Source organism: Chenopodium quinoa, unplaced genomic scaffold (genome assembly GCF_001683475.1).
Source record: "Chenopodium quinoa cultivar QQ74 unplaced genomic scaffold, ASM168347v1, whole genome shotgun sequence".
Classification (NCBI taxonomy): Eukaryota; Viridiplantae; Streptophyta; class Magnoliopsida; order Caryophyllales; family Amaranthaceae; genus Chenopodium; species Chenopodium quinoa.
Window position 1 is genome coordinate 2,233,203 of NW_018744502.1, and position 26,985 is coordinate 2,260,187.

A 26,985-nucleotide genomic window follows, 5' to 3' on the forward strand; every position below is an offset into this window, starting at 1 on the left:
ATGGAGAGTGGAAAAAGTGGGCAATCGTCGAACAAAGCAAAGGGGAAAGAGAAAATGACCGCCCGCGCCCTTTTCAACGACGACCAGGATGAGGAGATGTTCGATGCAGAGGCACACGATTTGGGTGACGATCAGACGACCTCATCCACTCCTCCAAAAGATGGGCCACGGGATGAGTCACAGGATGAGTCACAACTCCCGTTTTTGGACCTTACTACGTTGTGGTACGTACATATCATGATATGGATGATGAGATATAAGGCTTATATTACTATTTTTGAACTTGTTTAACATTGTTGTTTCCCGTTTGTTATAGGTTTGATGATCCTAAGGTTCGGAGTGTGGTATCCTGTACGATTACTGGATACTACCGAGCCCCTTAGAGGAACTTTGGAGAAGTTCCTGCAGCTACGAAGGAACACTGGTGGAACTTGTTCAGCGTATGATATTTTTGGGTCTTAGTTAATACATGTTTTAGCTATTGTATTGATTTAGTTTTGTGTATAACTTTTGTATTTTATCATTTGCTGGCACAATTCAGAAGGGCACCCCAGATGAACGAGCTAGTGAAGCTCACATTTCGGAGGAGGGTAGCAACACGCCTGCGTGACATGTTCCACACCATCATGCACAAGATGAATGGCGCCAAGCCAAGTTGGCTGAGTGAGGAGATCCACAAGGAGATGATGGACATTGTTGCCTCGGATCCAACTTACAAGGAGAGGTCGGCGCAAAACAAGAAGAACAGAAGGGGCGGTTCTATGGAAAATCCCGTTCGAGGGACCCACTTTTAGGGTTCGTTGTCAGATGGCCAACATGCAAAAAGGATTATAAGTTTATTTAAAAAGATCTTATATTAAAAGGCATTTTTGTGTATTTCAATGTAACAAGGGTGTGACATGGTTAACGTTTATTCTTATTTTTTTTTATCAAAAGTGGCGAAGAACAAGGGCCAGCTGCCAACAGCTCCTGAGCTGTTTCTGAAGACACACTTCAAGGAGCTTCCTTGGAAAGGCACAATGGCAGTAAACCCCACAGCTCAGGAAATTGCGGTAACAAATTCCCTAAACTTAGTTCATTGGTTCATTATTCATGAATATGGTACTGAAAACTTAGGGGCTTGTTGTTTTTTGTGATTTTAAGGCATGTACCCCTTAGAATACCTATAATTGACATGTTTAGAGAAAGAAATAGTTCATTTGGTCGAAAATGAATAAAATGGGCAAAGAATAGGTCTTATAGGCAATAGTTGGTTCAATTTGGCTCCAAATGCGTCCCAAACCTTAGGGACTTGTTGTTTGTTGTGATTTCAAGGCATGTACCCCTTAGGATACCTATAATTGACATGTTTAGAGAAAGAAATAGTTCATTTGGTCGAAAATGAAGAAAATGGGCAAAGAATAGGTCTTATAGGCCATAGTTGGTTCAATTTGGCTCCAAATGCGTCCCAAACCTTAGGGACTTGTTGTTTTTTATGATTTCAAGGCATTTAACCCTTAGAATACCTATAATTTACATGTTTAGGGAAAGAAATAGTTCATTTGGTCGAAAATGAAGAAAATGGGCAAAGAATAGGGCATCTAGGCAATAGTTGGTTCAATTTCGCTCCAAATGCGTCCCAAACCTTAAGGACTTGTTGTTTTTTGTTATTTCAAGGCATGTACCCCTTATAATACCTATAATTGACATGTTTAGAGAAATAAATAGTTCATTTGGTTGAAAATGAAGAAAATGGGCAAAGAATAGGTCTTATAGGCCATAGTTGGTTCAATTTGGCTCCAAATGCGTCCCAAACCTTAGGGACTTGTTGTTTTTTATGATTTCAAGGCATGTACCCATTAAAATATGTACATTTGTGATTTCAAGGCATGTACCCCTTAAACTATGGGCAACATAGAATTCACCGAGGCCATACTTGGTGCGTTTTTCATCATTAAGGCTCCTAAAACTTAATGTCTTGGTTTTTCTTGGCATTTCAAGCCCTAGAGTCCTAAAACTATGTACATTTGACATGTTTGGATGAGAAATGAGAACATTAGTTAAGAAATAGAGAAAATGGGCAACATAGAAGTCACTTAGGCCATTCTTGGTACGGTTTTCATCAATATGGCTCCCAAAACTTAATGTGTTGTTTTTTTTTTTTGACATTTCAAGCCCTAGACTCCTAAAATTATGTACATTTGACATGTTTGGATTAAAAATGATAACATTATTTAAGAAATAGAGAAAATGGACAACATAGACGTCAGTTAGGCCATACTTGGTGCGTTTTTCATCATTAAGGCTCCCAAAACTTAATGTGTTGGTTTTTCTTGGCATTTCAAGCCCTAGACTACTAAAAATATGTACATTTGACATTTTTGGATGAGAAATGAGAACATTAGCTAATAAATAGAGAAAATGGGCAACATAGAAGTCACTTAGGCCATTCTTGGTGCGGATTTCATCAATATGGCTCCCAAAACTTAATGTGTTGTTTTTTTTGGTATTTCAAGCCCTAGACACATAAAACTATGTACATTTGACATGTTTGGATAAGAAATGAGAACATTAGTTAAGAAATAGAGAAAATGGGCAACATAGAAGTCACTTAGGCCTTATTTGGTTATTTTTCATGAATATTATACCTAAAACTTTGTTACTTTGTTTTTTTTTTTGTCATTTTAAGCCCTAGACACCTAAAAATATGTTTAATTGATATGGAATGAGAAAAAAAGAGCTCATTTTCTAAGAAATGAAGTAATTGGCCTAAGTAGAAGTCACCTACGTCATGGTACTTGGTTTATTTTTCATGAACATGGTACCCAAAGCTTATTTATATAACTTACTAACTCGTTTGTTCCTTTTCAAATGTTTATCTTGTAGGAGGCCTATCAAAAGGGGGTTGAGGAGGCTAGCACTCAAAAGGATTCAGAAGAGTCCGAATGAGCTGTACTGGGAGACAATGGGTGGTCGGAATAAAAAAGGACGTGTGAAGGGACTTGGTGGAAGTGCTGACCTTTACTATGGCAGCCAGATGGGTCGACTTTCCACATCTTCCATGCAGTACACGCCCTCCCTTGTTTCTCAGATGTAGGATCAGATGGAAACCAGGGTGCAGGCTCTTCGGGAAGAAATGGAACTCGAGATGGAAGCTCGAGTTCAAGCTCAGTAAAGGCCCAAATGGAAGAAATGGAGAGGAGGTGGGAACAGAGGATGATGAGTCATTTCCCCAATGACATATGTTCCACCGTGTGACCTCCATTTCGAGATCCCATGGACGACGACCCGGGTAGTGGTGGAGCAGGCCAGGGCACTCCCGCAGTTTCTTAGCTTTAATTTACGTAGTGTTTATTAGTACTAATTTTAAATTACATTATTTGGCTGTAAATATTGGAAATAGTATATATATATATATATATATATATATATATATATATATATATATATATATATATATATATACATATATATATACATATATATATACATATATATACACACACACACACACATATATGTATATGTATATATATACATATTCCGACGGAATATTCCGTCGAAAACTCAGCCACTTCCAAAGGAATAAAGTCCGTCGGACGCTTGCGACGGACTTCCCATTTTGGTCAAACTTAGGCTCCGACAAGTAATAATCCGTCGGTATGGATGTTTCTGACGGAAAATCCCTTGAAAAAGGCCAAAATTCCTACAAAGTGAAATCTGACGACGTCTTCCGACGGAATTCCGTCGGAAAGTGCCTTTTCCGACGGATTTTCATGGTGTTCCGACGGATTTTTTCCGTCGTAAATAGGTGTTTTCTAGTAGTGTTTTTTGACTCGAGTCGTGCCCCATATCGTTTATGATTGTACACTAGGGTCATGCATGTGTCTCCTTTTTTCGTCACAAAAATGAATGGAGTTTTTGTTACCTATTTTAAAATGTCTATCTTTCCCCCTTCCTTCCCTATTTTGAACAGTGAGTCAAACCATTAAGTGAATTTGGTTTATATCGCAGCACTTGGTCAAGAAGCAGGTGTAGATATCGAGTCCACCACCGTCACATCGTCCACTTTTGCTTTGCTCCAATGGAAAGTAAGGAAGATATCGAGCAACTCAACAAGTTAATCGAGACACTCATCACCATGATACAAGGTCTTGATACTAAGGTCACTAACCTAGAACAAAACAATGCTACAGTTGACAAGCTAAAGAAGAAGTGAGCAAAATCTCTAAAGGTTTCACCTGCATAGTACAACCTTCCACTGCTTTTGCTAAGAAGAACAAGCGTGGAAATAACAAAAACACTTGGAAAAACAAGAAGAACGTCATTTCTTCTTCTTCGTCTTCCAAGCCTAACAACAACACCAACAATATAGGCCAGTGCGATCTCAATGAAGTACCAGCTCTAACACTTCTCTCTCGAGGAAAAAGAGAATTTACACTCCTTTGGGAATGACTTGTGATGCTGCCTTTGATTACCTTTACAATGAAGGTCTGATTACACCCATTGGACCATTTCCAGAAGCAAAACCTGAGCAAAGGAATCCCAAGAGGAAGGTTGAGGCTCACTGCAAGTTCCATCAAGGAAAAGGCCACACCACTGAACAATGTTAGTATTTGAAGGTCGTTATTCGAGATCTAGTAGATGCAAACGAACTTCCTGTTCCTCTAGGTGGTAAGAAGTGATAGACAGCGATGAAGACAAAGCGCTAGATGAAGCCTCCGCACAAGATTTCATGATGTTTTTTGTTCTTTTTATTTATTTACTTCCCTTTTCCCCATCCAAGTCTAGCATAGATTTCCATTTTCGCCTTTATTTGAGCATTTTGATAGTTTGTTCACCCTTTTTTTCCCATTAATAAAATGAGCATTTTCCCTTACATCCTGATCATGTCTTTTTCGCATTAAAAAAAAAGCGCAATAATAAAACAATGTTTAAGGGCAAGTGTTCTAATGTCTTTGATATGAACACGTCTCAAATTGCGTCTCTCATCGAGTGCTTAGTACCGTGCCTAAGAAACATGAATGCTAAGTGAGTGATGGACCGCATGATCCGAGATTGCCCATATTGATTTAAAAGAAAAGCAAAAATTCAAAGCAAAAAATGTGAAAAAATAAAAATAAAAAATGTGAAAAATAAAACTTGCAGATTTAAATTTCAAACACACAATTACACATCTTGGGGCTTCTCTTGGGTCTTGAGTCTTTTACCCTTTTCTTCTTCATACCATTAGCTTAATCATGTTACAACCCTTGAAAGACCTCTTTGAGGTGTACATACACTTGTGCAAAGTTCGGCTAGAGCTACGTTCGGCCTGATTCCTAATGGATACGTAGGCAACCTCACATCAAGGTGCGGCCACATTCACATATGATCGTGTCAAGAGATTTCCAATGCTCATCCCTATCCATATAGAGCTAGACTTGGGGGCTTCAACCCACATCACTTAGCTTACCTAGCCTAAAGTGTTATCATCTTTGACTCTTCTCACATCTATTTCCATCACCATAGCCTTTGCAGCCCGCCTTAATTAGTATCACTTTCACACACTTCATTCACACACTTCATCCACACGTACATTGCCATACCCTCCTTCTCATAGGAACCCCTTATCATGAAATCTTGTTGCAACACCACATATGCTTCATTATTATTCACAACAACTTCCAGCAAAGTCATCATCATTCGATAGCATTATCACAAATGGACTCGGCTTCCTAACCTAGGTACACTTATCAAAATTCATGCAAGATGTGCTTAGCTCCCTGACCTAAGCAACATTCACTATTGCAAAAATTGCATATCGTGCTTAGTCACTTGACCTAAGCAACACTGAGCAATCACCATTGTATACGTGCTTAGATTCTAGACCTAAGCAACGTTCATCAAGATTGTTTTTTATACACTATATGATGCTTAGCTCCTTGACCTAAGCAATATACATCGACGAATAAACTACGACTATACTGTTCTTAGCTTCATGACCTAAGTGCATTCATTGATCGTGTCACATGATGTAATTGTCCTTAGCCTCCTGGCCTAAGAACATTAATAATGCATCATTATTTTTAAGACGAGCGAGTCAATCTGACAAGAAGAAAATCCATGCGATTCTTCTCGCTTTCCTTAACGATGAACTTCAAAACTTCTTCCTTTTTCATGTCTTTTCTTTTGGAGAAGTTCAAAAACTTTTTCAAAATTTTCTCGGCGTGGAAGTACAAAACTTCCTCCTTTTTTTCCATCTTTTTTCTTTTGGGGAAGTTCAAATACTTTTTCAAAAGTTTTCTCATCGAGGGAAGTTCGAAAAAAAAACTTTCATGTCTTTCTATTTCGGGAGAAAGTCGGTACCCTCCACTCATGACAAAAAAAAAATGACGGAATTTTTTTGCTTTTGCGTTTTCATTTGCTTGTGTCTGCACACAGAGTCAAATCATACACACACACACAATCACAAGTGATACACGTGTCATGTCATGTCAAGTCAAGCTTGATCAAGTCAATTAGTCAAGACAATCACAGTCTATACGAGTCCCTTGGAAAGATTTATTTTGCAAGTCTCAGTTACAGCCTCTGTTCGGGGAAAATCGAACACATCAACATCTCTACATCCCACGTTCGAGGATAATCAAACAATCATCATCTGCAGCCCATGTTCGGGGTATAATCGAACCACCATGAAACATTTATCAAACATCTGGTGACTATCTCCCAAGGCAAGGACGATTCACGTTGCAAGGTTCTCGATAAACAGATACTTGTAATTTTTCATTATCAAACAAATTTTTTTCTAGGCGTGAAAAATTGTCGGTCGTTGCACACTTCTCGAGGCGTAGGAGTCAACGATAATGTCCCAAGGCAGGGATATTTAGTGTTATTCCCGGAGTATGGAATTTCACTTGTGTGCTACACGAGGCGGAGTGGCTCACGAAAGAGTTCCCGAGGCAAGGAAACTAACTCAAATCAGACAAGCTTTTCTCGAGGCGTGGAGAATTGTCGGTCATTGCACACTTCTCGAGGCGTAGAAGTCAGCAATTTTATTACCTTCTAGCGGATCGCTTAAGGCGTAGTGGTTCACGGTAGAGTTCTTGAGGGGAGGAAACTATCTCATATCAGACAAGCTTTTCCCGAGGCATAGAAAATTGTCGGTCGTTGCACACTTCTCAAGACGTAGAAGTCAGCGATTGTATCATCTAACATAATTCCCGAGGCGTGGAAAAACATCATCTAACAGAAATTCCTGAGGCGTAGTAAAACATCATCTAACAGAATTCCCGAGGCGTGGAAAAACATCATCTAAGAGAATTCCCGAGGCGTGGAAAAATATCATCTAACAAAATTCCCGAGGCGTGGAAAAATATCATCTAACAAAATTCTCGAGGCGTAGAAGACTACCAAAATGTGTTTGTTTCCATGCATTGGTGTCAGATACGCATTCTATACCCTTACTCTTTTATCTGTGAAACTAACTCTTTTCTGCAAATATCGATGTATATAGAGTGATTTTGGATCGCATAACGTCTTAAATCATTCTCCGTTCCAATCGACTACTTCGACTATCGTATTCGAAACTTACGTTTCTAAAAACTCAGTCAAAGTGGGGGCTTTTGTAGACACCTAAAAATGTCTCCCCAAAACCAAACCCGATGATGAACAACCTTTCACCGCCATTATTGGTCGGGTCGAGTATTTAATCTCGGGAGTGCTTAAAATCCATGTACAGTCAAACACATCAGTCAACAAATCAGTCCAAACATTTATTCGAACATTGTCCAACTCTTATTATAGCCCAAACCCTTTTTAATCCATTTTGTTATTTATTAATTAAGCCTGATTAAAAAAATAATAAAACCCTAAATAGGTTCGGAACTCTGAAACGGCGCCAAAATATCACGTACTTAATGATAAAGTAATAGGGTTAAAATGAATTTGGACGGAAATCTGGAAAACAGATTTGCCGTGTCACGGCAAATCCTGCCATGACGCGACAATTTTTAGGTTTTCCTCCTCGACGCATTTCATTTCTAGGGTTTCGTGCATCACCCTGTTCATTTCTTCTATAAATACGAGGCTGATTTCTCAGTCTCGGGGAACCAACACACATTCTCTTCTCTCTCTCTCTCACACACATTCTAAGCTTTACACCTATTTTCCTAAATACACCATTCCTTCCCTAAGCACTCCCCGGAGTCCATACAACATCCTAAGTTCTATACTTAAACCAAGGCGTGAAAGGTAGAACCGACTGAGGGTTTAGCCCCAAATCAACTCTACTTTATTTCATTTCATTTCAATTTGATTTTACATTTTTATTGAAGTTATTAACAATTTATTCATGATGGATATTCAAAGAAACGCGGAACGTGGGTAATTAGTTCACTTAATTACTCTTTTTATTATTCTTGTTGCTAGTATCATGATTAGGTTTATTTTTATTTGATTTGACTAACGTTTATTGTTAAATTCCTTCCAACGTTGATGTTGGTTTTATTATATTTATGATCACCATATTACATGTTTAAAGGGAATATGTAATTGAATACAACGCCTAATAAGATAATTTGGACGACCGGTTTAGGTTCCTTTTTAATCTTGTTGTTTAATCAAGTGATCACAATATTTTAGAATTATATGTTGCATTAACATTCAACCAATTTAGCTTAATATTTGGAGAAAATTGAATCTTTGTTTGTATGCCTTTGAGATTGCAGGAAATACTTTTCATTATAAGAACCGAGTAAAGGCCAATACGGGCGAATGTGACTCCATGACTCACTTTGTACCATCATCCCCGATCCTCCTTTCGTGGTTCGAAACCTTATGGAGTTAGTAATCTCATGGATTATGAATGGGGTGTGACCTTCACGGGTCAATCGTTGTTGCCTATTGTTGTCCCTTATTCATGGTTGCCTTAAATGATCCGTGAATGATTTACAGGTTCCTTAAAAACTTGTTGGCGACTCCCTACTTTACTTGTCCCTAATCGTATAATGTCAATTCCCACTTGCCTTAAACTTACGTAGGCGCGCTTCGAACGACGCCTACAGTAACATAAACCAATAATTGTTAAGTTTATGCAATATAGCTAGAAATAGGATTTTTTGTCAGAAACTACCTAATAAAACCTAGAAGTTGTGAGAAACTACCTAATATAAAAAATGTTGTAAGAAACTACCTAATAAAAGGTAAAATATTGTAAAAGGCTACCGCTAGCCGGATTTCCATTGTTGACCAATTTTTCCGGCGTTGATCCACCATAAAACACTCCCGAAACCACCCGCCTTTGGGGTACAGAGAGTGGTTTTGACTTGGTGGAGGCAATTTCAAGCGAATTTTGTTGGTTTTGGGGATGAAAGTGAGTGTTTTTGGGGGTGTTTTCTGGTGGGTTAGCTCCGGAAAATTAGGTCAACAATGAGAATCTGGTCAAAGGTATTTTTTTACAACATTTTACCTTTTAATAGGTAGTTTCTTACAACATTATTTTTTTTAATGTAGTTTTTCACAAATTCTAAGTTTTATTAGGTAGTTTCTGACAAAAAATCCCTATAAATATTATACTTGAGTGCAGTTACAAAGTAATGTATGTTCATCCAAGCTAATTAAGTGGCCATCACTTCCTTGTAAAATAAAAAATTAAGCTAAAAATTATACTGATTAGGGGATTTTTCCCCGCCATGTGGACCAATGATATCCTGCCACGTGTCATCCATGTGGACCAATCAGAGTTCGCCACATGTCACCTCGTGAGAGGTCCAATGTGGACCAATCAGGTCACGACACGTGGCAAGCAGAATTGCCAACTGAGCAAGTGGCCTCCTACGGCCCAGGCAAAGCCCAATCAGCCCTAGGTTTACTAAAACCTAGTATTGGGCACGTTTTCCTACACCCTATAAAAGGGAGATGTTTCCCTCCTAGGAACATCTATTCAGAAATATTCAATACATATTAACTCTCCATCAGAGAAAGTCAAACACCTGACACCCCGAATTGAGCAATTATACATTGCAGATCCTCTCTTGGAATCCGAGAGAGATCCTTTACTTTCTGCACTTTACTCCTCATACACGTTCTAACTTGATCGTCGGAGGCGGAGCTCCCACCCACCGGAGTCTCCGTTGTTTTGCAGGTACAGGCGTCCAGAGGTCAGTCTTGGAATTGTAACTCTCCCGAAGGACATCAAACAACCCCGAAACATATAACTTCAGTAATAAAGTAGATTTATACAATATTTGGAGAAAAATAAAGTCTTGCACATGTTATTTAGTTAAAAATGTGCAAAAAAAAAAACAAAAAAAAAAAAAACAACTTCTAGGTTTTTAGCTACCCATTTTTCATAGTTCTATCACTTTTATGTATGAGTTAAGTAACTATGTGTTCAAGGTAAAAACAATGTGGACTAAAGAAAGTCCTCAGTCAGATGGGCTGAAGACGGGCTCGGTCAAAAAGTCTTTTGGCCGAGGATTTCTTGTATAGCAAAGCACGTTAACTGGCCTTGGGGGTTTACAGACGAATGCCTAAGTTAAAACTTTTAAAACAAAAGGAGATTATTAATGTTATGCAAGATATCTCATAATGAATATCTAAAAATGGCGTAAACTAGACTATTTTTACCCATGAGGTAATAAATAATGTGGGACTCTTAGGACACATGTCAAGCTTTAAGCGCCTGGGCTTTTAGAGAGGCCTGACATGCCTTTTGGGATAATTCTTGCATTTGGTTCCACAATAGGTCTTGGCTGCATCCTAGTGCAGCCACGCAAGAAAAAAAAATGAACATTCGATGATAAAAAATGAACACTTAAAAAAAGAATATTTAGTAATAAAAAGTGAAAATGTTTATTAAAAAAATGATCATGTAGTATATTAAAAATGAATATAATTATCATATAATCATATAATTACTAGACCACGACCTTTAAAATGATCATTTAGTAAAAAAAAAATTATGAACACGTAAAAAAGTAAACATTTAGTAATAAAAATTGAACACGTAAGAAAAAATGAACATTTAGTAATAAAAAGTGAACACGTTAAAATATATGAGCACTTAGTATATTAAAAATGAACATTTATCATACAATTATAAAATAACTAGACCATACCTAATAAAATGAACATTTCATAAAAATATATGAACACATTAAAAAAATGAACAAGTAAAAAATGAACACGTCAAAAAAAATTATGAACATTTAATATATTAAAAATGAACATGATTTCCATACATTCGTATAGGTTTAATTTCATTGTGTAAATTCAATAATGAAAAATAAATATAAAATAAATTGTTAAAATATGTTCATTTTTTATGTACAAAATGTTCATTTTTAGTGTATTAAATGTTCATTTTGTACTAAATGTTCAATTTTAAAGTACTACATGTTCATTTTTTTTTTTACAGAAATTATACACAAGTTCGATTGTAATTTATTTTAACTCTATAATTTTTGATATCCGCCTTAAATCTAATCTTGATTCATCATAAAGACAATAAATATCAATCTATAACATGATAAATTAGGAATTACAAATACAAAATTGATAGAAATCAACAATTTTATAACATTCACTACATATATATATATATATATATATATATATATATATATAATATTAAAAAACACTCAAAATTACCTATGTAGGGTTTCGTAGTGACCCACACTACGCGGAATGAAACCCCCCAAGCCCCGCCCCTATAATTAATGCAACTAATACAAGAAAAACATAATTAAGAGAAAGGATAAGAATTATACCTTCGACGCGTGCTTCGCTCTTACACCGAGCTCTTACTTCAACCTCGATAATGCGAGGCCTCCAATGGGATCGTACTCTCGAACCCGACCCGATCGTCCTAAGTCTCGAAGGTTAGTCAAGGCTCGGACAAAATATAATCTTGGAGTTTTACGAATTTCAAGGTATACTCAATAATGGAGTTTCCTTTACTTTTCCACTCAAGTGTGTACTTTCCCAAATACCCAAACTTTGGTATTTATAGGGAAATGAACCCTTGATTTTCATTCCCCAACCAATGTGGGAGAATGAATAATATTGATAATTAATTTAATTCTAAATTAAATAAATAATCAAATCAATCACAATGCAACAAGTGTCAAGGGGATAGAGAGAGTTAAGTGAGGACCAAGAATAAGTGGGGGGGGGGGGGACCATTGCCTTGCTCCCCAAGGCATTTCCCAAAGGTTGGTCCCCACCCCTCATAAAACCGACACTTAGGGCTGCTGGGCTGGCGGTCAGCCACCATACCAGCTAGCACTGCCAGCCAGCACCAGCCAGCATGCATCAGCCCAGCCAACCCATGCGTGTTGTGTGCTGATGTGCTGGGTGATGCCTATGATGCTGCTTTCTAGGCGTTGGGCGCTGATAGCAAGTGCTGCTGGCTGCCTGGCTCTCGCACTCGCACGCACACACACACTCAGGCCCTCGCACTCCCAACATGCGTACTGCTAGCGAGCCACGCATGTTGGGCATCGCCTCGCTAGCCACACGCACAAGCATGCGATGCTTGGTGCTGTGCTAGTGATGCTGCGATGGCATGCATGTACACGCACTTAGCGAGGCTAGTGCTGCTGCTGCGATGCCCTACAGGCACACGCACATACGCACTGGCCTAGCCATGCGATAGTGATGTGCTTGTGCGAGGGGCCTGCGATGGTGCCTGGGCACCCAAGCATGCATGCTGCGGTGATCTGCCATGCGAAGGCACACACATACGCAAGCACTCTTGGCTCGCCTAGCACACCATGGTGCGCCTAGGCTTGCGATGAGCTAGCCTAGCCTAGCACTTCACATGGCTAGGCCAATGTGATGCTACGGCTATGCTCGTACTTGTTGCTTGTGATTTTGCGACGCTCGGTCTCGACGCCCTAGGCTCGATATCCGACGTCTGTGTTCGTAAAACTCCGACGACTCATTAAATCCTTCGGATTAATTCGTCGTCTTGGATCGGTTGTTCGATTGGGTTCGACCCGAAGGGTTCAGTTAAGATTAAGTTGTAATATTAATTATACCTTAATATTACTGATCGGAAGCAGCCTCCACCTAGGCATTCCAATTACTTGACCTTACTGAAGAATTAGCTCTGTAATAATTCTGAACCCTCTATCAGAATAATAAACTTGTTGGAAGGACACCATTCCTTTCAATCTCCCACTTGTCCTTCCGGACAAGTGTGCATACAGTGTATAGCCCATTTTCTATGTCGCTTAATGTCTCTTCGTGAACTATAAGGTAAGATTCATCGTCATCCTTATTACGTTCAAAAGTGTTTCTCGATCTCCGAGTTCGACTGTAAATAAGCAGATGATTTCTAAAATCCATCTGAACACGACCATGCATTTTCACAGTCTCGCTCTTCGAGCGGCCTTGTAAACAACAAAGACATGTTCCCTATTGTTAATAGGGGGACATTCCCAGTCTTGCATTGTAAGTTTCTCTTACTAAGAGGACCTAATCTCCTGAGTGTTCCCGTTATGATCCCCAGTTACGGCAGACGTTAGGCGACATCAAAGAGACTAGTACTCAAACAAGAAAACTTCCAAACACTCATGGTTGAGGAAACAAGTTTCGATAGCTATAATGAGAAATGTACTTATGACAATTTTGAATCTCTTAAAGTACTCTCATAGGTCTATCCAGTGCAGTTCCGAACTGGCACCTGTGCAAATGATTTATGACCATTACGTCCTTGTAACATAAGAAACAGTGCTGTAAATCATACTACACACTAATATCTGGTGGTCATCAATCGTCCATCAGTTAGATGACCTCGATTAGGGACAATTTTCGATTTAAATATTCAATGTTCACTTAACAGGTGTTTCTTTATCCAAGACATGGTCTTGATACCCTGTTTTGAATATTTTCATAAATCGAATGGACTCATTATTTAATTCTAAACCACAATCAAATAGAAATGGAGTGAAAAATAATTTTGCATTAAATATTAATTACTCCATTAATGAATGGTTTCAATACAATGTCTTACATTAAAACATCAAGTTTAATTAAAACACATGTACAAGGAGTTTCAAAGCCAGTCTCCAACGTGGTTGATTCCCATTGCCTCAATGTGCTTGTTGTGTTTCACTTGAGGTAGAGGTTTAGTCAAAGGATTGGCCACATTATCATCCGTGCCAATCTTGCAAATTCTGATTTCACCTTTGGATTTCCATTTCCTTATCATGTGAAATCGCCTTTGGACATGTTTGACCTTCTGGTGCTCTCTTGGCTCTCTAGCTTGAGCGATAACTCCATTGTTGTCATAGTAGAGATCTATCGGACCCTTGATGGAGAGTACAACACCAAGTTTACTGATGAACTTGCGAATCCAAACAGCCCCCTTAGCGGCTTCTGAAGCAGCCAAGTATTCGGCTTCAGTTGTAGAATTTGCAGTGGTGCTCTGCTTGGCACTCTTCCAGCTAAACGCTCCTCCATTCAGACAAAATATGTATCCTGACTGTGACTTGAAGTCGTCTCTGTCAGTCTGGAAGCTAGCGTCAGTGTAACCTTCAACAACTAGGTCTTTATGGCCACCATAAACCAAGAATTAATCCTTGTTCCTTTTCAGGTACTTCAAGATATTCTTGGCCGCAGTCCAATGCGCCTCTCTTGGGTTTGATTGGTATCGGCTTGTAGCGCTTAAAGCATACGATACATCTGGCCTGGTACAAATCATGGCATACATGATCGACCCAATTAGCGAAGCATATGGAATCTGATCCATTCTCTCTTGCTCAACAGGTGTCTGTGGACACTATTTCTTGCTAAGAGTTACGCCATGGGACATGGGTAGATGCCCTCTCTTGGCATTTTCCACCCTCCATGTGGAATCGTGCCAGTACCTTATCAATGTAAGTACTCTGGCTCAATCCAATCATCCTCTTAGATCTATCCCTGTAGATCTTGATGCCCAATATGTACTGTGCCTCTCCTAAGTCCTTCATTGAAAAACACTTTCCCAACCAGCCCTTTACGGACTCCAGTAATTTTGTGTTGTTTCCAATGAGCAGTATGTCATCGACATATATGACTAGGAATGCGATGTCACTCCCACTAACCTTATTGTATACACAAGATTCATTTGGATTCTTGATAAAACCAAACTTGTTGTTGGCTTCATCAAATCGCAGATTCCAACTCCTACAGGCTTGCTTTAGTCCATAAATGGACTTCTTAAGCTTGCAAACCTTTCCAGCGTTACTCGGATCAACAAAACCTTCTGGTTTTGTCATGTACATTGTTTCTTCCAAAATCCCATTTAGGAAGGCGATTTTGACATCCATCTGCCATATTTCATAATCGTAATATGCAGCAATCGCTAGAATAATCCGGACAGACTTTAGCATTGCAACCGGTGAAAAGGTTTCATCATAGTCAATCCCGTGGATTTGTCTATAACCTTTCGCCACCAGTCTAGCTTTGTATATTGATACATTCCATCCTCGTCTGTCTTCAATTTGAAGATCCATTTGCAACCAATGGGTGTGTAACCCTCGGGCAAATTCACCAAGTCCCAGACTTGATTTTCAGACATGGAGTCCATCTCGGATTTCATGGCCTCTTGCCATTTAGCAGAGTCGGGACTCGTCATATCTTATTTGTATGTCGCTGGCTCATCTCCATCCATAACTAGGATGTCTTGATCATCAGTTAAGATAATACCAAGGTATTTGTCTGGTTGAGATCTTTGCCGTTGCGACCTACGAAGGGTAATCGGTTGAGCATTTACATTGTCTGTTTGATTCTGACCAATCTTCTTAGATTGTCAGTTTTATCAGGTTGACATTGTTGCTCGTCCTCTTGAACTTCGTCGAGTTCGATTTTCCTCCAACTTGTCATTTTGGAAAGGTGTTCCTTCTCCAAAAAGACACCATCACGAGCAACAAACACTTTGTTCTCGGATTTATTGTAGAAGTAATACCCTTTGGTTTCTTTTGGATATCCCACAAAGAAACACTTGTCTGATTTGGGGTGAAGTTTGTCCGAAATTAATCATTTGACATATGCTTCGCATCCCAAAATCTTGAGAAAAGACAACCTAGGAGGTTTCTTAGTCCATAATTCATATGGAGTCTTTTCAACAGCTTTTGACGGAGCTCGGTTTAGTGTTAGTGCCGCGGTTTGTAGCGCATGTCCCCAGAAAGAGATAGGAAGTTAACTAAGACCCATCATTGATCGAACCATGTCTAACAAGGTTCGATTCCTCCGTTCGGATACTCCGTTCCATTGAGGAGTTCCAGGAGGTGTCAACTCTGAAAGAATACCATTTTCTTTCAAGTGATCGTCGAATTCATGGCTCAAATATTCGCCACCTCGATCCGATCGAAGTGCTTTAATTTTCTTGCCAAGTTGATTTTCAAATTCTTTCTGAAATTCTTTGAATTTCTCAAAAGATTCAGATTTATTCGACATTAAGTAGATATAGCCATATCTACTAATGTTTGTTAACGAAGTTGAATTCTTAGATGTCTTAGTTAGCGGTATCAACTCTTGTCTAATCATATGTAAAAACATAGCAAGATCCATATATTTGCAAGACAATTTTGAAACAACCATTGTCAAAGTCTTACATTCAAAATAACTAGGTGTCCAACACCATAGATCATAGTATGTTCAAAAGCATGATGAAACTAAGATTAATTTAATTACATGTCATAGACAAAATAGTGCATGCAAGCACGACCGAAAAACCATCTTCGTCGTCTACGTGTCCTTGCACCAACACTTGATAAGCTTCTCACTTGGTCCCTGAAAAGGCAACATAAATTGAGTCATACTTGGTATCTAATACCTATAATAAGCTTAATTCACAAGTGTTTAAGGAAGATACATGAGGCAGATGCTCCATTCCTCTCCTCCTCTTCCCAAAAGAGCTTGCATTCTCTCTTGTAGTGGCCTTGCCCTCCACAATAGAAGCAACGCATCTTTGCCTTGACCTTCTTGAAATCCCTTTTCCTTGCTCTCAAGGGCCTCTCTGTCACTCCACATGCGGTGGCTCGGCTGAGTAGTTGCACCACCTCCATTAAGGAGCGTGTCTCTTTTCCCGCAGCTATATGAACTCTAAGTGCATCATAGCCTGAGTGGAGCGAAGCAAGCAAGATATGCCCCGCCATCTCATCCTCCAATGAGATTCCGAGAAGCTTCATGTGTTTGAAGAGCCTAGTCATTCCAAGCACATGAGGTCGGAGGGGCATGACGGGTCTCAATTTGGCATTGTAGACCTTTGTCCAAAGACGACGCCTTTCCTTAGCAAGACAACCCACATTTGGTGCCTTTATCTTCATGTTTGAGAGTGACCTAGTCAAATCAAACACGAGTCCATCATAGTTGCCATTGCCACTCTAGGTGACTCTTACATTGACAACGTCCTCAAGTGCTTTGAGGAACATGTCCGGAAGGTAGGAGGAAAGGTTTTCCTTCCAATCTTCCGTGATGGATTTAGCCATGAGTCGTGAGACTTTCTTGCAATTGGAAGACCATTCTTCATGAGCCCCATCGGTCATGATCCCCTTAGAGAAGAAGCTTGGAATGGGAGTATCAAGAGTATACTCTGAGGAACAATTCCGGAGAATTTTCCTGAGTTCCTCCTCCCACTCCTTAAAGTTGACCAAGTTGAGGCAAAATGCAAACTTTTTAGGGAGTTCCGGGCACACATGGTTGTTGTTTGAGTTACATGCAGACATTGTTCTACAATTGAAAGAATTTTAAATGAAAAACCACTCATAAACCAATAAGTTTGAAATTTAAAAGCGTTCATGCACATTTTCAATCTTATTGAGCATTTTATCCATGCATTGATAAATGTCCCTTTTAGGCGAGAATAAAATGATTCCGAGATCCCAAAGATCAAGAAATATTTAATCATGCTTTGGCTTGTCTTAACATTAAATATCTTAAGGTAAACAATCCAATTGCTAATAGCTCCAAGCTACTCTCGATTTGATAAAATGTTGCATCTAATGCACTCTTGACATTTTGTCTCTTTTGCCATGACATCTAAGGACTCCTTACTGATATCGTTGAGCTTAACCAAGACAACTTGTATACCTAGTATACCTTACGTTCCTAGGGAAGTAGTGATGCCTCGCTTTGGCGTAGCCCATCACATACGCGCATTAGTTCGGTAAGTGTTGTTCTTGGAACGGCAAATTTTAGCTCAATATTTTAAGGGACCTAGGGTTTCTATGTTGGTTGATTTAAGTGAACTTAACTAATCGTCGCAACATATCAAATCCTAGACATGTATCTAATATTCATATATAATAATATATATAAAGCATAAATTGATGCATTTGGCAACTAGCATGACCCCTTGAAATCTTCAAATCTTCAAGGGTCTTCATCTTGGCTCGTCTTCATCGAAACGTCGTCTTGAGACATCTTTGCCAAAATAAAATAACTAGCTACTACGACTAAGATAAATCTAAAGTACAAAAATACTTAACGATTCGCAGACCGTATTTAGACTTACAAAAATACATAACGGAACGCAGACCGTATTTTCTATCCTAGTCGGGTCCCACTAGTTGCCATTTTCTCAAAACCTGTTTTGATAACAATCTTTCATTCACCCATTCACTATTTGTGAATGGCCCATGCACATTACGAAATACATAATTAAACACGCAAAACTAGTACCTAACTTAGGTAGTTAATCCGATTAACGCGCCTAATTAAAACTGGTCAAAGTTGTTTAATCCATTATTTCTAAAATGCAAATTTTGCACACGTAATTAACTAAGCTCCCACTAAATTCCGCATCCATACTTAATCAATCTGATTAATTAAGTCGGCTTAACCCATTATTTGTCAAAAATTTGCAAAAACCGAAAAATTGAGGTTTTAACCTCGATAAAATAATTACATAAATATTTTTAAATCGGCAAAATTTTGCAAAATACATAACTCAAAATTAAGCAAAATAGCCCACACAATTGATTGGTGGGTGCGCACCACGGCTGCTAGGCAGCCCATGCCTTGTGCTATGTTGCGTGGTGCTATCATGCAGCGCCCAACACAGCAAGCCACGCTGCTAGCACCAGCAGCCTGCCTAGCATGCTACGCATGCTGGCTAGCATGCTGGCGCCTGCCAGCAAGTGGTGCGCTGGGCTGGTGATTGCTGCCATGCTGCCCAGCAGCATCCCCTCGCAAGTCAGCTCCCAGCCACTGCCCCACGCACATCAGCCCCTAGCATCCCTCGCCACACAGCATCGCACAGTAGCACCATGGCTTACCCCCTGTGCGCACCATGGGCAGCCTACATGCGGGCTGTTGGGCAGCCCGGCTGGCCTTGGTGACGCTTGGGGTTTTGCCTCGATTTGCGTGTAATTTCTCGGGATTTTAATCTCGATTTGTGTGTGACACAAAACTAATTCCAAATTTATTTTAGAATTAATTTAGGGCAAAATGAAAATTAAATAAGTCTAACTTGATTAAATTCAATTTGATGGTGCACAAGCCTAAATCCTCCAAAATTTTATTTTGAAACAATTTAGGTTTTCCTTTATGCTTAAAATTGAATGAGCTATGTCCATAATTAATTTAGCCCATATGCAAATTAATAATGGATTTGACAAATGGGAGTTGAAAAATAAATTTACCATCTAATGATAAAATTTTCCAACTTTCATACTTGTGCAAAATATCAAGATTACATCTTCCAATATGAAGATTAATCAAAATTTTACTCACAAGTATTTGAACTTCATGGATTTTAATTAACCGAAAATGAAAAAATCCAAACTTTGCTCAATATGGAATTTAGGGTTAAAGTTCCAATCATTTAAACTTTTAAAGATTAGATCTTTAACATACTTAGGAACTTAAATTACACAATCACATCAAACATTCACGCATTAATGCAATTTATTTGCATAATTGTGAAAAAATCAAGTTTGTGTGATAAAAAGCATATCAACTCAAGCACTAATTAAAACTCCATAATTATGCTTAAGGATATTTAAAATAGCAGTAGATTAGGGATGCAATAATGCATTTAATCTAACCTTGTAATGCTTGCATTAATCAAGGCTTAAAAAGATTTAAAATTTTCGTTGAAAAACGAAAAAACCCCAAAAAACTTGGGTTTCTAGTTCGAATTTGGCTTCTGGACAGCTCTTAAAAAGGATTGAATCTGTTTCAGAATGTCGGTTCCACCCAAAAATCACATTTTTGAGCAAAAATCTGGGTTCGACAGCCAAATTGAGAAAAATACGAGTTTTAAAATTAATTAAAACGAGCTTCTAATCTAATTAGAAAAGCAAAACCAGAATTTAAATCTTACTTTAAAACACCTTAATTAATAAATAATTGCAAAAATTAAAAGGAGCATGACTCCGATATCGCTGTAGGGTTTCGTAGTGACCGTCACTACGCGGAATGAAACCCCCCAAGACCCGCCCCCATAATTAATGCAACTAATACAAGCAAAACATAATTAAAACATAATTAAGAGAAAGGATAAGAATTATACCCTCGACACGTGCTTCGCTCTTACACCGAGCTCTTACTTCAACCTCGATAATGCGAGGCCTCCAACGGGATCATACCCTCGAACCTGACCCGATCGTCCTAAGCCTCGAAGGTTAGTCAAGGCCCGGACCAAATATAAACTTGGAGTTTTACGAATTTCAAGGTATACTCAATAATGGATTTTCCTTTACTTTTCCACTCAAGTATGTTCTTTCCCAAATACCCAAACTTTGGTATTTATAGGGAAATGAACCCTTGATTTTCATTCCCCAACCAATGTGAGAGAATGAATAATATTGACAATAAATTTAATTCTAAATTAAATAAATAATCAAATCAATCTTAATGCAACAAGTGTCAAGGGGAGAGAGAGAGTTAAGTGAGGGCCAAGAATAGGTGGGCGGGGGACCATTGCCTTGCTCCCCAAGGCATTTCCCAAAGGTTGGTCCCCACCCCTCACAAAACCGGCACCTAGGGCTGCTAGACTGGCAGTCAGCCAGCATGCCAGCTAGCACTGCCAGCTAGCCCAGCCTGCCAGCACCAGCCAGCATGCATCAGCCCATCCATCCCATGCGCGCTGCGTGCTGCTGTGCTAGGTGATGCCAACGCTGCTGCTTGCTAGGCGCTGGGTGCTGCTGGCTGCCTGGCTCTCGCACTCGCACGCACACGCACACCCAGGCCCTCGCACTCCCAACATGCGTGCTGCTAGCGAGCCACGCATGTTGGGCATCGCCTCGCTAGCCACACGCACAAGCATGCGATGCTTAGTGTTGTGCTAGTGATGCTGCGAGGGCATGCATGCACACGTACTGAGCGAGGCTAGTGCTGCTGCTGTGATGCCCTACACATACACGAACATACGCACTGGCCTAGCCATGCGATAGTGTTGTGCTTGTGCGAGGGGCCTACGCTGGTGCCTAGGCACCCAAGCATGCATGCTGCGGTGCTGTGCCATGTGAAGGCACGCACATACGCAGGCTTGCTGCTGCGATGGGCTGCCTTGTGCGCCTAGCACTCTTGGCTCGCCTAGCACACCATGGTGCGCCTAGGCTTGCGATGAGCTAGCCTAGCCTAGCACTTCACATGGCTAGGCCAATGTGATGCTACGGCTATGCTCGTACTTGTTGCTTGTGATTTTGCGACACTTGGCCTCGACCCCCTAGGCTCGATATCTGACGTCTGTGTTCGTAAAACTCCGACGACTCATTAAATCCTCGGATTAATTCGTCGTCTCGGATCGGTTGTTCGATTGGGTTCGACCCAAAGGGTTCAGTTAAGGTTAAGCTGTAATATTAGTTATACCTTAATATTACTGATCGGAAGCGGCCTCCGCCTAGGCATTCCGATCACTTGACCTTTCTGAAGAATTAGCTCTGTAATAATTTTGAACCCTCTATCAGAATAATACACTTGTTGGAAGGACAACATTCCTTTCAACCTACCGATTCAGATCGTGACGAAGATGATGACGATGGAGATTGCTGCAAGCCTACAATGGTGACGAAGTGGAGATTGCCTAAAATAGAAGGACAAAAAAGTTTAATGATTGAAGTAAAGTGAGGTAACAAAGAAAATTAACTTATAAGCAAAGAAAAAAAGAGGAGTTGAGAAAATTTTAAGATGAGAAGATAACAGGGAAGAGAGAAAATTAATAGATGAAAGAAAGAAGAAGAGAGAGCGTTAAGATATAAGGAAAGAAAAAAAAAACGTATATTCATTTTAAAGCACTGTATGTTCATATATATGGCTAGCTGCGCCAGTGTGTAGCTAAGAATTTGCGAATAACATCTATTCGGCTTATTGGGCTTGAGAACCCATTTGGAAAATAAGGCCCAAAATGAACAACCTCTTTGGCACCCAAACACTATGTTTAAGCAAATTTCTGTGATTAAAAATTGTTAATCAAATACATGTTAAGCATATAAGGTTTAACATTCATAATTCACAACAAAGCCTTTCTCTTTTATTAAGAATAATAATGCCCTGTTCATTTTACATTGTTTATCTTGACATTATTTTTGCTGAATTGAAATTATTTTTGTTGAACTTAAATTATTTTTATACAACTGAAATTTATTTTAATTGAACTGAAATTATTTTTACTAATTTGATATTATTTTTTACTGATTTTCTATTATATTTCTTCTTTTAAGGTACTGATTTTTATTGAACTGAAATTATTTTTACTGAACTGAAATTAATTTTATTGAATTGAACTTATTTTTACTGAAGTGGAATTATTTTTACTAAATTGCAATTATTTTTACTGAATAATATATTTTTAAGGTGAAGTGAACAGGGCCTAAGTCATAAATATTATATTGAAACATTGGTTAAAGCATTACACTAATGAATGTATGTGAGGTTAGAGAAGGTATTGGGTCCGGACTGCCGCACGAAAAAATTTGCGTGCGGTAGGCTTGGCTGATATATTTCACTTGTTGGCTGATATGTTTCATGTGTTAGCTGATATGGTTTTCTGTTGGCTAATATATTCCTTTTGTTGGCTTATATGTATTTTTTTTAATGTTCCTTTTTTTGGCTGCTAGCAAACATCACTTGGCTAATATGTTTCTTTAGTTGGCTGATATGTATATTTTAATTGTTGGCTTATATGTTTCATTTTGTTGGCTGATATGTTTATTTTCTTGGCTTACCTGTTGCTTTTGTTTGCTGATTTCATCTTTTTATTGGCTAATATGTTTTATTTGTTGGCTAATAAATATTCCTTTTGTTGGCTGATATATTCTTTTTATTGGCTGATATATTCCTTTTGTTGGGTGATACGTTTTTATTAATATCTAATATGTCCCTAATGATATGAGACATCAATTTACTAATATGTATATTTAAATGGATGATATGCGTCACTTGTTGACTAAAATGATTAAACATACAAATATTTTCATTTCCTTCAATTTCCTTTTTCCCCCTCTTCATCTCTTTCAAATGAGGTAGAGGAACCTTGAAGATTAACAGATCTCCTCTTCACCTTCCTCCATTTTTTCCCCATTCCTCTTTCTCTCTCCTCTCTCATCTCTCCATCTTCTTCTTCTTCTTCCTCCTTTTCTAGAGAGGGAAACACTGAGAAAGAGTTGCAGAGAGAGGAGAGAGAAAATAGTGTTGTTGTTGAAGCTTTTCTGTTGGTACCCATGGCGAATCAATGGCGGCGCCACCACCACCTCCATCATAGAAACACCGGGATCAAACCACCACCGCTGCTCCCCAATTGCCGCCCAACCCACCACCATCACCGTTCACAAAATCGCAGCCTACACGCAACTCATGGTACCCCAACCACCGCAGCAACACCTTAACCGCAACAACCATTTCCGTCCACCTACAACAGCCATGCAATTCCGGCCAACTTCAAATCGACGGTTCGCGCAAGCAGCAGCAATTCGAACCCAAAAATAGAACAAAATCAGAGCAAAGCAAGAACCCACAAACCCCTTGTATAGATTTTGGGGTTTTCGTTTTTTCTTAGTATTATTTGGGGATTTTGGGGATGTAGATCTAGTGGTTCAATGTGTTTGATTTTGCGGGTGGTGGAAGGATGGATTACCGCTGCCGCTGCCGCTCCCGCTACCTTCTCCGCTGCACAAACTATTGGGTATAGTTTGTGGTCAGGTTATGAGTTCAAGCATTGACGCTCACATTTATTATAGAAATAGATTATTGACAATAATATTAACCAATGTATGACAGCATGAGCATGCGCTATAGTGATCAAATGGGGTTATCCTTATTGATAATTTGGGTTACATACTCGTATTAATAAATAGTGGTTATTACTTTTAAAAGCAAACGTTGTTCTTATCCTCTTAGGGTCAAAATAAGAATACCTTCTTATAAACTTAATCCGGATGGGATCGGATGTGATTTTTTTGGGTGCAAAAATAGGATGTGATTTCAGTAGAAAGACTAGACACTATTAAACAATCCCAAAGTCCCAATTCCAAATCAATACTATCTGTACTAATACCCAAACTCATGATTTTGTGTTTGACCAGCAAGTTACACTATTTAACACACAATCAGTAGTAGCAGCTAGTCTTTAATTGCACATTAAAAGTGGATTAACAGCATCGTTTAAACAAATTAAAGCTAATCAATTAAAATACAAGTGCACTTAAATTAGTACTGTCAATTTTCACATGATCTACAGTCTGTCACTTGCCTCAAATATTCAGACAAATCTGCAGTCAACTTATGCAAAATTTAAGACAGTATCAAAATATTGCAGCTTGCCTTTTTTCTTGCCTTGTACAGTTATACTGGTGTACGCTAGCTAATTAGCTTTAAACTCCAGACTACTAATGCTTCCTTCACTTCCTACCCTTCTAGTTCTGCGGCCAATGCATGCCATTTCGCGTATTTATTGGTTCGCCAGATTACATTACAGGTAGCATAGGGAAAAAAAAAAACACACAATGCTAGGAAGTAATTATTATCTGGGTACATTAACAGATTCATGTTTGTTAGTCCACTTTTCTGTAATCATGAAAACCTTTATAATAAGTCCTTTAACTCTCATTTTCCTTATAATCCTGTCTAGTATATTGAGTCCTTTGCCGGTGGAATCCTGCAATGCCATAGATAAAGAGGCGCTGCTTGAATTCAAGCGCGGCATCAAGTATGACAAGTTGTTACGCCTAGCCACATGAGTCCCTAGAACTGACTGTTGCGTGGACTGGGGTGGTGTGACATGTGATGCTGCCACCGGAAGAGTGGTTCAAATATATGTAGCTGGCTATACACAAGAGTTTGTTGCACCTATTTTCATGAAAGGTACACTCTCCCCTTTCCTTGGCAATCTTACCTATCTTAACCCATCTTTTTTATGCCAACCTACGAGGATTAACTGGTCCAATCCCTCCTCAGCTAGGGAAGTTGTCAGATTTAACCCATCTTTTTCTAAAAACCTCTTAAATGGTTCAATACTCGCATCCCTTGAAAACCTTCATAAGCTAGAACATTTCTCCCTCGCCGAAAATAGCCTCTCTGGCACCCTAACCTATTCAATTTTTCAATCTATGAAGTTACTCTCGATACTAGAACTCCAAAGAAATAAATTAGTAGGCTCGATACCACATTCGATTACACATCTTATTTCACTTAAGCAGCTTGATCTTAGCAATAATGCTTTGTCCGGTGAGGTTCCGACTTCAATTGGTAAACTTAAGCACCTCAACTTTTGACCTATAATGATATTGGCGGAAGTATACCAAATTCCATTGGCAAACTCACACTATTAGAAAACATAATCTTCAGCTATAATAACCTTACTGGACCGATACAAAATTCTGTAGGTGAACTATCCCAATTAAAGCACTTATACTTGGACCATAATGAAATTAATGGAACCATTCCAAAATCTACAGGTGAACTCTTTCAACTGATAAATTTAGACCTCGAAAATAAAAGGATCGTTGGAACTATTCCTTCTTCTATTGGCGTTCTTGCCTCTTTATTACGTTTAAACTTGGGACACAATAGACTAACTGGAGTTATACCGAATTCCATAGGCAATCTTACTAAAATCCAGAAAATAGTCTTAGAAAACAACATGATTATAGGGGAATTGCCACAAACTATAGGACATCTAATTGAATTAAGTGAGATATTGGCCTCAAACAATCAATTTGTAAGACCAATACCTTCAAGTTTTGGCTATCTCGAGTGCCTGACATCGTTAAAATTGTCTTACAATCAGCTCATTGGCCCTCTACCACCCCAACTTGCTAAGCTAGAATCCTTAGACAAACTCGATATATCCTTCAATCCACTCGAGTTGATCGGAATACCAATTTGGATATTCAAGTTAAACCTTGTTGAATTAGCATTCAGTTGCCAGAGTGGTTATCATCCTCGTTCATAAGTTACCTCGATTTATCGAGTAATCAACTTACAGGGAAGTTGCCTACATGGATAAGGAACATGAATTTGGAGTTCCTCAACATCTCTAATAATCGATTCTACTCAACCATTCCGGTTGAATTCAAGAATCTTTACGGCCTCTCAAACCTTGATCTTCACTCAAACAACTTCTATGGTCCATTGGAAGTAATCTTCAATAAAGAAGGTGTGCACTACAACTCTATCGACGTGTCTTACAATAAGTTCAATGGTGAAATTGACAAAAACATAGGTAACATCCCTACTATGCGCTCTATAACTTCCTTGATCTTGTCAAATTACCCATTAGGAGGATCGATACCAAGCTCGATAGGTAATTTACACAAGTTGTGGGTTTTGAAGATGGTTTCTAACCGGCTTACAGGAAGAATTCCTCAAGAACTTGGAAATGCCAAGCAATTGACGACAATTTTGTCATCGAGGCATAGATTGAGTGGAAGTATTCCTAAGAAGGTGTTGAATTTGGCGAACTTGCAAGAGTTTGATGTCTCAAGGAATCAACTAAGTGGAAAAATTCCTCCCCATAATTCAAGTATTCCTGCTTCTGCATTTTCACATAATCTCGGCCTTTGCAATGCTCCTCTCCCTTCTTGTAAAAATTAG

The 26,985-nt window shown here is 39.0% G+C and overlaps 1 protein-coding gene across 1 annotated transcript; it reads left to right on the forward strand.

Moving 5' to 3' along the window:
• LOC110698213 (MDIS1-interacting receptor like kinase 2-like) lies at positions 1–26,985 on the forward strand. The gene is made up of 5 exons (XM_021875611.1): positions 1–224; positions 317–351; positions 937–1,052; positions 3,013–3,182; positions 26,307–26,985. The coding sequence occupies exons 1-5, from the start codon at positions 1–3 to the stop codon at positions 26,983–26,985; spliced, it is 1,224 nt and encodes a 407-aa protein (XP_021731303.1).